The 12,285-nt window shown below is 46.9% G+C and overlaps 1 protein-coding gene across 1 annotated transcript in view; it reads left to right on the plus strand.

The window, feature by feature from the left end:
- The window catches only part of PtA15_3A7 (uncharacterized protein), a gene marked incomplete at both ends in the record, with an annotated part of 2,053 nt that extends 849 nt beyond the window's left edge, over nt 1-1,204 (plus strand). The window contains 5 exons of the mRNA XM_053167804.1: nt 1-49; nt 108-388; nt 453-697; nt 756-965; nt 1,047-1,204. The exon at nt 1-49 is cut by the window's left edge and continues 105 nt beyond it. Coding sequence (XP_053018199.1) covers nt 1-49; nt 108-388; nt 453-697; nt 756-965; nt 1,047-1,204 — 943 coding nt within the window. The remainder of the gene's footprint in view (nt 50-107; nt 389-452; nt 698-755; nt 966-1,046) is intronic.
- Nucleotides 1,205-12,285: the final 11,081 nt, after the last annotated feature.

Genomic DNA, 12,285 nt, shown 5'->3' on the forward strand with positions numbered 1-12,285 from the left:
GTTGGAAGAATCCACCAACATGGGCTGGTTCAAGGGATGGACCAAAGAGGTGTGTTTGAAGTAATCTGCACGGAAAGTCAACCCACACTGATTCTTCGGACCAACAGACCAAGGCTGGTGTTACCAAAGGAAAGACTCTCCTTGACGCCATCGATGCCATCGAGCCCCCGGTTCGTCCCACAGACAAGCCCCTCCGACTGCCTCTCCAGGATGTGTACAAGATTGGTGGTATTGGTACGGTCCCTGTCGGTCGTGTTGAAACCGGTACCATCAAAGCTGGTATGGTTGTCACTTTCGCTCCTGCCAACGTGACCACGGAAGTCAAGTCCGTTGAGATGCACCACGAACAACTCGAGGCCGGTATGCCCGGTGACAACGTTGGTTTCAAGTAAGCCCTTCGCTTTTTCGGTCTCGGCATGGATCGCCACTAGCTCATGTCGCATTTCCTGTAGCGTCAAGAACGTTTCGGTCAAGGACATCCGTCGAGGAAACGTTTGTGGTGACACCAAGGTTGACCCCCCCAAGGAAGCCGCCTCATTTGTGGCCCAAGTTATCGTCTTGAACCACCCTGGACAGATTGGAAACGGTTACTGCCCTGTTCTTGATTGTCACACCGCCCACATTGCTTGCAAATTCGACACCCTTCAACAGAAGATCGACCGACGTACCGGTAAGGCCTTGGAAGAGGCCCCAAAATGTAAGCCACCATTTTCACATCGTTTACTATCCTGCGACTCACCTGCCCCGCCCTTTAGTCGTCAAATCCGGAGACGCCTGTCTGGTCAAGATGGTCCCCTCCAAGGCCATGTGTGTCGAGCCTTTCGCCGACTTCCCTCCTCTTGGTCGATTCGCTGTCCGTGACATGAGACAGACAGTCGCTGTCGGTGTCATCAAGAGTGTCGAGAAGACCGATGGCAAAGCCGGAAAGGTCACCAAGGCCGCTGTTAAGGCCGGCGCCAAGAAGTGTAAGTCTTGCAAACCTATTTGGTCCACGCTTGCCTGTGTTGATTTGTTCTTCTTGGATCCAACAGAGTTACGCTCGGTAGCATCCAAAATTGAACAACGCATGCTCGACTCAAAGGAACTGTTCACCATGTGGTCTCAACAACTGATGGGGTTCCAGGATAGCTTCTGGCGTTTTTACCACCGCCACTTTCGGATACGAAGTTGTACGAACTTTGCCATGTTTTCTACATTCCTTTAACGTTGTAGTTGTTCACTCTTCGCTGCCCCAGCAACTACTTAAGTATCAAATAAGATCTTTCCATCGAGGCAAACCCATCTCTAGGATACCTTGAAATCATGTTGCAGCCACCTATGAGACTTGCACCAGAACGCCCTTGCGAAGCATGACAGCCGCCCTGAGGTACTTAGTGCCACAAACTTGGGGAGAACCTAGCTCAATCAGTCCCGAACGGCGGCCGGGTGGGGGCGGAGCCCGCCCGGAATGCTCACGGCTTCGCCGTGGCCCGCCAGCCACAGCGAGTTGTGTTAAGGTGGGGGGAGGACAACACCCCGCACAAACGTTCCTTCCTCGGGGGAGCGTAGCCAAACTTGGGTAGTCAGTCCCTCCCTTGCGAGTCCCCTCGCCCAGAGAAATTTGGTGTGAGTGCTGAGGACCGCCTGCAGTCACGAACTTAACAAAGTCGCTCCTCTGCGGGGCTGAGTGGGGAGCAGAGTGAACCCAACCGCAGGGAGGGACTTGGGACTTCGTGGCGCGTAGAGAATCTTGGAAAAGTGTGGTTCAGCTTACACAGGCCGCAGCTTGCTCGTTTTGCGAGCTACATATGAGTTCCCAGTCATTGACAGATGCTCCGGCATCCCGGCTATCTTTCTGTCGACTCGAAGCCAGACAAAAACTGGCTGTGCTCGGACCCTCGGGCTCAAACCAAACTTAACACAAGCGTACCCTCCTCGGGGGAGCCTAGCGACCTCCGAAGGAGGGACTTGCCTCTAAAGTCGCATGTCTCGCCCTACAGGATCGAGACAAATGGCAGGGAGGACCCTACGCTCCCCCATTTTCCCCAATACCTCCCTGTTTCCTCTTGATTCATCCCGCGCCCTTTGCACCATTGGAATGGCAAGCTTCTTAGCTTATTTTTGCCCACTTCAAACTCCCCCATATTCATCCCCCCTGGCAAGAAACGTCCTGTAAATATTTTTACATGGCAGATTTATGTGACCAATCCCCCCCTTCGAGACCGCGCGGGCTCAAGGAATTTCAAATTTTGAGCCCAAAAACGGCTGGATCACCACTCCAGAACCACTTCAGGGCAGGAGGAGTGGGCTAGGAATCATCGGGGCCAGTTGGGTAAAAAATGGTGGAATGGAAGCTGAAATTGCAGGCTACAATTCTGTCTACTCAGATATTTTTTAAACTAAAAACTACATTTTTAAAAACATTTTGAAAAGAAAATAGTTGTTTTTTTGCCAGAAATTCTTGAGTCTGTAGGGCCAATGGTGTCACTTTAGAGGTAAGCCTCTCCTTTGGTGGCGCTTTGTGCCTCCTTGGAGAGACTTAGTTAAGCTCGGGCTCAAACACCATGTGAGATGTGGGTGTTTCTGGCTTGCCTTGACTTGCTTCAAAAATCTACCAAAAATTGTCCGGTTGGTTGGGTGAGGGGCGATCAGCTCTAAAATTGGCGCCATCCACAAGCTTCTAATTCTGGTAGCTGGAATGGCCAGCATTGAAACTACAGGCTGCAAAACTCAAAGACTGCATTCTTGCCACTTTTTGGTGGGTGGCCTGCGCCCCACAACCCCCAAGACCTGCAGGAGGGGTGGCTTCGCCACCAGCCAAACTTAAGCTCCACCCAAATGAGATATCCCCTGTACCACCACCCAAACTCTAAACTCCGACCTCCCGCATAGGGAGGGACTGTGATGATTTAGCTCCAGTCAACCATTTGGATGGTGCCAAACTTTTGACAAAACACTAAAATTGCGTCCTGTGGGCTGATCCAAATTTAGCAAAGTCCCTTGATTGGAGGCACGTGAGCGCTGTCGCAAAGCAACCCTCCAAAGGGCCTACCTGAATGTAGCCTAAACAATCATAAATGAAAATGGTTGTCAAGAATTATGTACAACTAAAAAAAAGCAACCATGGATGAGCAATTACATAACCACATCCCCTTTCATAGCCAAGCGAGCACGTGCCGGGATTTCTCACTGGCATGCTGGCAAGGCATGGCCTCCGGCTGCCCAGTGGCATGCCCGGTGTGGTGGCCCCTCTTGTGGCCAGCTAGTCAGGAGTATCACCGCCGTCAGGATGATTCTCAAGACTCAATTTTCCTCTCATTCTTCAAGACTCAAGAACCACCCTCAAGGCCTCAAAACTCCTCAAGATGTTTAGCTCAGATTCCCTCTCCATTCCTGCTCAATTCTCAAACTTTCCCCCCCCTCATCTCTCTTTCCACTTCCCCTTCCAAACACTTTCTCCCATTCCCTTTCTTTCTCAGTTTGCCAGCTCATTCTTCAGTTTCTTGGTCCTAACACAGCACCTGCTGTGGGTTTACTCACTTGTTTGTTTCTGGTTTTCTCCTTTTCTGTTTGTTCCGCCTATCTCTTCTTTTCTTTCTTCCTTTCCTCTCTGTGGCTCTTTTTCTTTCTGTCTCCTCATGCTGTGTCTTCTTTTAGTTTCCTTTGTGCTGTTTCTCTTCTCCGCTTCTTTGTTTGTTTCTTTCTGCTGTTTTTGTGTGTGCGCGCGGAGGATATGATGAAATCTATGTGACATGTGGCTCTCCTGGGGTCCAAGTTCGCTGAACTTGGATGATGGGAGGGGCATGGCATTCTGATCCCCAGAATACGGTCCATTGGGAGTTTATAGATCAGATCTTCAGAGTCCAAACCTTTGAGCTCCGCTCGCCGATCATCATCATCCAGAGTTTCCCAGATCCCTTCCTTCCTCATTCTTAAGATCACATTTCCCCCCCTTTTAAAATAACAACCGCTGCCGAGGATCCAAACCCCCCGGCAAACATCTCAAAACCACCACCAAAACCCCCAGCTATCCTCGATCTTTTTCCGCGCTCATCTCTACGGACCACCGCCACAAGGGCAGCCTAAACAGCACTTCTCCCCTCACACGACTGCCGCCGCTTAGCACGGACCGTATTCCCTCACCGGGAAGCAGGCACACGGTTCAACTTCTCGCAGGAGTCTTGCCCAGAATCACCACCCGGCAAGTGGAAGAAGCTCCAAGGATGAATACATAGGTACATGCACCCACACGCCGGAGATGATTCCTCCCTGGCAAGTACCTTGATGTTGTACCTGCTTGCTGATTGCTGAGGCTCTTAGTGAGCAGGTACAAGGTAAGACTGCTTGCTGAGGACCTCAGCAAGCAGGTATACTTGTCCCAGAGGACTATTTCCAGGCAAGCCAAAGAGATGCTATCCCACCGGGCAGGTACATAGAAGGAGCCATTTGGTTGAGTATTCTCATTGGCAAGAACGCAAAATGAGACTGCCAAGGAGGAAGCTTTTGACCCTTGCTCGGATTCAGGAATCAAGCCCGGCAAGCAAAGAAGCTCCAAGGTCTGCATTCGTCTGGAGGATTCCTCTGGCGCAAACACCTTGCACCTGCTTGTTGAGAAATCTTCCTCTTCAAGCAGGTTGTAGGTCGGAGGAGCTGAAGAGCATTCATCTCTGCCAAGTACAAAGGCGCACCCGTTCGGAAAGCCTCCCCAGCAAGTGTGTGTAAAATAATTCCTGGATCTTGGCAGTGCCAGAAGCTGCACATAATACATAGGTAATTTATAAGTATGTACGTACATTTTTTTTTTTGATGCAATAACCATGGGGATGTACCCAAAGGAGAATTGTTTAGGCTGGATTCATCCCCCTCTCCAAAGGAGGGACTGATGCCCTACCTCGCAAAACAGTAGGCAGCAGAAATCCCATTTGGCTGGGGAAAATTTGAAAAAATTCAACTGTTTATATCTTGACTCAGTTAAAGGTATAAAAATCTGAGGAGACAGAATTGTTTGCCTACGTCTGCCCTTCCACCTGCCACCACCCTGAGGCAGTGGTGCTCTATTTCCACCTTCAATCTGAAAAGGGAAATCAGGAATTTGTGAGCGCTCTTAACACAGGTCCTTGGGTAAATCCATACTTTGACACATGCCAAAGATGGTCTTATGTACAACATCCCTCGAGTCTAACAGACCAATACAAATGTGCGACCCAATGCGTGTGATTATCAAGAAGGTGGTGTTCAGCTGTCAGGTTTCAGAAAAACATGCACTAAAACATCTGCTAGCACTTGCAGGAAGGCAGTCAGATGTCTTGTGTTGGATAATTATTTAAAAATCAGGTTTGGGTGTTGACAATATATAAAAAAAGTGAGCAGAGAGCCATGCTTCTTGCGCATCTTATGGGGTAGCTCACTTGGCCTCAAGTATATTTGTGTAGCTGCCACAGAACAAAACATCCAAAACACCCTTCTGCTGCCTACTGTCAACGTTGTAACAGCTGCGCTGCTTTGAGTGCAGCAAAGCGGTTAGGGCAGCGGTCTTTTGTGCCGCTGCGCCCAGCGGCCAGACCGCTGCGCTAACCGCTTTTTGTTTTCCTGGGGAAAAAAAGATAATTTTAGCGGGCTAAAAAAAGCGGTCACGTGGCACTGAACTGCTGTGCTTCAGAGGTAGTGCAGCTGTTTGAAAAAGAAGAAAGAAACTGGCTTGAATCATGTTAAAAGAGGTTTAACAATCCAATTAAATTCCGCTATCCACTAAGTTAGCGCATTTGCGCTTCTGCTGCGCTATTGCTAATTGCCCTGGGTGGGTAGCGGTCAACCGCTGCGTGTAGCGAGTAGCTGGTTTTTTCTGAAAGAATTCAGACGGCTAAGAGTATTATATTCCTTAGTAACAGTTTCTAATTACAACTTGATCATAATTAGGTAGAAGGAATGAGGGTGAGAATTTACCTAAGAGCAGGCAATTAGGCCGCTCTCTTAGCGTGAAGCTGATAAGGATGAGATGAGTAGATGGACGGCGGTTCTAATGTTTAACCTGCGTCGGTCTAGGCAGCGAGTACCGTTAGTTCATCTATTCTTCTCTTATTGTTCCTCAAGACTTCATTGTCCTTACCCAATTCGGGTTTCTGGCCCTTAGGGTCCACTTGGTTGTTCTAGGCAAAACGGCGGAGTAGCGATGCTGTCTTGTCTGAGCGGAGCATTACTCATTAGCCTCTTTGTTTCTTTTTGCCAGCTTGGGACACGACCACTCACCGTTTCTCTCTACTTCCCTTTGGTAGTAGGCAGTGCGGTCGGTCTTGTCCTCCTCGACGATGTCTAGGGGATTTGAGATTCTCATGGAAGAGGCATTAGCTTTCCATGTCGCTTTCAGAGTTTCGAGATGTCAGTCGCTCACCTTTGGTGTTGACTGATATTCTAGCTCTTAGTTTCTGAGAGCCGGGATTAACCACGAGCCTGATTTTGTTGATTGCTGGTGTTGGACCTGCATACATCAAATTTGATGTGTCATATTCCATGTTTACTGAGTAATCCAAGTTTATTAAAATCACAGAAACACGGAAGGCAAGATCAAAGTTTTTGCCTGTGCTCTTTAGCAAAAATCCCATAAAAGTTGAAATTAATCCCCAAACACCCCGGAGGGCACCTCGGATTGACCCTTCAGCCTGTGCCAGAGCAACAGGCAAAAAAAGGCCGGTCAAAAATGTAATCAAGGAGGCCCTAATCAAGTGATTAGTGGGCTCCAGGGAGGGGGTGGGACAAAACCAGATCCCCTGGGGGGGAAAACAGCTTCCCCCCAGCCCTTTAAGCATTGGTCCCAGCTCCCACATGACAGAAGTTGACGACACCCTGGGCCCTGACATTCTTTGCACACCACAACTGTGTTGCCAGGGCCCTGCACCTAGGCAGGCAACATGCTGGCCTGTATGTACACACTAATTGGAGTGTATACAGGTCAGCTTGAGAGGTGTATTCCTCAGGATGACCGCTCAGGGTCATTGGGAAGTGTTCCGAATCCGAATTCGGAAGTGTTCTGAATCCGAGGGAGTTGGCTTCGAGGAGTATGTACACCCAGACTTTGGCCTCCTTCGCGGTCTACACGTCTCTCGACAACCGGTACAGCACCCCTCTTGATGACCGCTCTGACTGGCCATCGGGAGAACTCATATCTCCTCCCCATGACCGGTACGTGCCGGTCATCGAAGGGACTCACACCTCTCGATGACCGGTCTGTACCGGTCACCGAGGAGACTCAGATCTCCTCCTCATGACCGGTCTGTGCCGGTCACCGAGGGGATGCACAACTCTCAATGACCGGTCCGTGCCGGTCATTGAGAGGACTCAGGTCTCCTCTCGATGACCGGTCTGTGCCGGTCATCAAGGGGAATCAGGTCTCCTCTCGATGACCGGTCTGTGCCGGTCATCAAGGGGAATCAGGTCTCCTCTTGATGACCGGTCTGTGTCGGTCATCAAGGGGAATCAGGTCTCCTCTCGATGACCGGTCTGTACCGGTCATCGAGAGGACTCAGGTCTCCCCTCGATGACCGGTCTCCGCCGGGCATCGAGAGGACTCAGTTCAATTTCTTGGACCAAGAGTCAGAAACACCATCAGCCTACATTGGTATCCCAAACTTCGTCAAGAGGCCCTTGGCTTCCACTCCAACAAATTGGATCTAAATAATCATATCACACCAGGCGTCCAAACGGGACCTTAAGAATATAACACAACCAAAAACACAAAAGATGGGCTAGCAGGAGCATTGATGTGACTACCTATTGTATCACTAACACCTTCAAACTTTCACTCCCTGCATCTTGGCCTCATACCTAATTTATTTGTGACAGCCTCTTGTGCTTATCATGTTGTACATGGACATTTTGCTTGCAGAGACATACATATGTTTCTTGGATTATCACTTTTATGCCATCTGTTGTATTTACAACTAGGAAATTCATCAATTTTACAAAACTTTGGAGTAAATTTAACACCTTAGGCCTTGTTTGGCACCAATATGGGGGTTCACAATAGGATCAAAATAAAACTTTGGAGCCAATTTTAAGGCCTTTACAGACAATGTTTTTAAAAAAATGAAGAAGTTGCTCTGATTTCCAGGGGACACATAATCCTGTACATCCTGCCATATTTTTGAAAAGTTGTTGATAAAGTCCTTAAAATTGACTCTAAAGTTTTATTTTTATCCTATTGTGAACCCCCCTAATATGATCCAGGCAATGTATGATTTTTTTTCATCTGATCAAGCCCACCAAACGGCCTTGATCAGATGTCACAACAATCCACATTATATCAAACAATTATATTGGCACCAAACAAGGCCTTAGGTTTTTAGACGCACCCTAAATGTAGGTGTTATATTGCACAAATCATTAAATAAAAAAACAACCTATTCAAAATGTGGCACTCAAGCTTTTTTTCAGGCAAGGTGAAAAACTCATCTCCTCAATATTTTCATCATATGCAGGAAGTTTTTCTATGTTCAGTACCATAATAGAAATATTACACTATTGACCATTTTAAAGTATAGTATTGCTTTTATGGTGCTGAAGGTAGTCAAATTATTTCACTCTGATAAAAATATTGAGGATATCAGTTGTTGACCTTGCCATCTCAGAACCTTCTATAAATTAAGAATTTAAAAGCATGAACACATGAGCTACTGACACAAGTTGAGCTGGGCACCTGGACTCTGCAGCGGCGCAGCCGCCTTAGCCTCTAGTTTTCTTCTAATCATCAATTACACAACAAATCTTCTGTTATCCGTTGAGAGACTCCTGTCCGTACAAGCGGAGGCAGTCGTGTGAGGGGATGGGTGCTGTTTAGGCTGCCCTTGTGGCTGGGTGGTCCGTGGTGATGAGCGCTGAAAATGGGGGGGATCAGGGATAGCTATTGGGTTTTGGGTGGTTTTGAGAAGTTCGCCGGGGGTTTGGATCCTCGGCGGCGGTTGTTTTGTTTGAGGGGAAGGGAGATGTGATCTTAAGGAAGAGGAAGGAAAAAGATCCGGAAAACTCTGATGAAGGATGATCGGCGGGCCGAGCCCGTAAGTTGAAACTCTGAAGATAGGATCTATAAGCTCAGTGATGGTCCGTATTCCGGGGATCAGAATGCCATGGCCACCCATCATCCAAGTTCGAGCTGAACTTGGACTCCGGGCGACATGTCACATACATTTCATCACATCCTCCGCGCGCTACACGGGCACACACTCACAACAAACAAGATAAAAAAGAAGAAAGGAAACAACACAAGGGAAAATTAAGGAAAACACAGCGTGATGAGTCAGGAAGAAAAGAACCAGAGGGAGGAAAATAAAAAGAGGAAAGAGAAAACAGAAAACACTCAAGACAGGCAGAACAAACAGAAGAGAAAGAAATCAGAAACAAACAAGGAAATAAACCCACATCAGGCGCTGTGTTAGGACCAAGAAAGCTGAAGAGGCATGGGGAACTGAGAAGGAAGGGAGATGGGAAAATGGACAGAAGGAAAAGGAGAGATAGGGGAGCCAGTTGAAGGTGGAAATGTGATGAGAAGAGATCTTGAGGCCTGGGGAGTCGGGACTGCACCATAACTTTCATTGAGTCGCAAGACCCAATGTCGGATTACCTAATCAACTTTCATTGAGTCGCGGGACCCAATGTCGGATTACCTAATCAACTTTCATTGAGTCGCGGGACCCAATGTTGGATTACCTAATCAACTTTCATTGAGTCGCGGGACCCAATGACGGATTACCTAATCAACTTTCATTGAGTCGCGGGACCCAATGTCGGATTACCTAATCAACTTTCATTGAGTCGCGGGACCCAATGACGGATTTCTGTCCACCCCAGCGTGGAAATTGAGTCTTGGGAAGTGAAAATAAACTTGAGTCTTGATGATCCTGCTGGCGGCGGTGATGCTCCTGAATAGCTGGCCACGAGAGGGGCCACCACACCGTAACTCAGTTACAGATAACTGAAAATTTGGTGTGAAATCAGTGATTAAAAGAAAATTACTCAACAAAAATGGGATTTTTTTTGCACAAATTGAAGATACTGGGAATACACAGCCCTGATGCTTAAATCTTGCTGATAAGTTGAACCATTGTGTGCAAAATTTGAATTTACAACAAAAAAATGTGGAATTCTGGATAACATATCTGCCCACCGCTGCAGTCCAATTGAGGGACTTAGCTAAGTTTGGGGCCAATCAGGCCTGCATGTTGCCTTCAATCCTACCTATAGCAACAGCAGAAAAGCTAGTGCTCTGGTAGGCCCAACTTTTGGGCTGCTGATCTCAGCCTCAAAGCCTGTATGGCTCCTGTATGTCAGGAATGCCATCATGAGAAAAACTCCAGTTTATTTGTGTTTAACTTTGGGGCCTCAAGGGTTGCACCATTGAAATCCTGGAGTGATTTTATGTAATCCTGGAGTGATTTTATGTCAATCCAACCCTTCACTGCACATTGCCACTGCCCCCATGACCAGCCTGGCACCCTCCTTGAGCTGACCCAGCCGCCCAAAGGTGTTTCAACTGCCTGTACAATGAATTGGTACAGGCCTGTGGAAGAAATGGGTAGTTATGTTATGTTACTTTATTCACGTAATTTGGGTAATGTAACTACCCTTGTTACCCGCAGCTGCCCGTTACGTTTTTTGTAACAGGGTCTTTGCAGGCCTCGCGCGTAACGTAACAGGCTTTTTTTTGATGTTGTCACTGCCCGTTATCCACCAGATAACACATAACGGGGCAAAATTGGCCGTTATCTGGTGCTCTGCAGGCAGTGTGAGGCGCCAGTAATGTAACAAAAATCAATATTTTTCTGTCACACTGCAGTGGTACCGTAATGCACTGCCGTTACAAATAATTAAAGGTAACAATAACAGCTGAAAAATCATTATGTTACCATTGCGTTACCGTTATTGGCAACATAACTACCCACCATTGCCTGTGGCTGAAATGCAGAAATCATTTTCAGCCACACAAATTGGCAAGCTTTTCTGCCATTGCTATAGGTCACATTTAATTAAAATGGATGGTCTTGAATTTACAAATCTTGTAACATCATCTTACCAAGATTGTTGGATTGTCCGGACTTTTGTACATGTGGGGCAAGTACAGGAGAGCTGAATTAATTGACATGCCAAAGTGCATATTATCAATCTCTTGCACATACTATTATAAAGATGTACAGTTATGGTGGCTTCTATACTATGTGTTTGTCACAGTACAGGAAGGATACAGCAAATTTATTGGAAAGTTGAGTGCACAGGAGTGAAAAAAAAAACAATAGTTTGAATTTTGGAAAACAGCTCATTGTGTTTATTGAAAGGATGTCTAGCACTTCTCCGGTGAGATGGATAGATGATGGACAGATGGATGGCTGTGCAAGAAGCCAGGCTACAAGGCCATGCTACTTATCACCCCATATGTTGCTTAGTGAAAATTGGGTGCTGGCCGGGACTGTGGCCTGTCAGCTCTCACACCAGAATTTGCCACCCTCTCTGTGAGACAGAGACCCTGTGGGGCTCTCCTTCAGAGAGGCTTGGTTCATCTTGGAGCATAGTGACCTCTGAAGGAGGTAATTGCCTCTAAAGTGGCATGTCTTGCCCTACAGGTTTGAGATAAATGGCAGGGACAATGCCACATTCCCCTATTTTCCCCAATATCTCTCTAGAAATCTGATTTTCACTGTGCCTTTTGCACAATTAGAATCATCAGGATCTTAGCTAATTTTCACCCATTTCAATCTCCTCTTGATCCCTCCCGTCTGGCAAGAAACATCCTATAAACACCAGGGGTAATTTTGATGCACTCTCCAGAGAGTGCCATATCATACCCTTTTTCTGCAACTGTGCTGGATGCTTTTGGCAAAATTAGTGTAAGAAATAATAAACAATGCTTGAACTCATCCACAACTGTTCTGAAATTGATCCTGGATTCATTCATAAATCATCAAGAATTCATGCAGAAGTCAACTGGAACTCAGTCAGAACACAGTTGAAAGAACTAAGACACAATCATTCAATGGCCACAATTCAATCAGAACTCAATTTGATCTGTTTGTTGATTGGGATGATTTCTTGGGGTTCAATTCATATTATTCACATGCTCATGAAGGTTTTTATTTTTTTCACTTTGCTAATTTTTCCCTCATGTGCATGCGTAAAAGGTTGTTACAAATTGCAGGCTGGGCCTCTTTCAGATCAACAGCATGTACATAGCGGTTAGAATGATGTGAAAGGCCCACCTGAATTGGCATATTTCCCTAAAAAAGGCAGGTATGATCTATAATTGAGCCAAAAAAGGATGAAAATAGG

Source organism: Puccinia triticina, chromosome 3A (assembly GCF_026914185.1).
Source record: "Puccinia triticina chromosome 3A, complete sequence".
NCBI lineage: Eukaryota > Fungi > Basidiomycota > Pucciniomycetes > Pucciniales > Pucciniaceae > Puccinia > Puccinia triticina.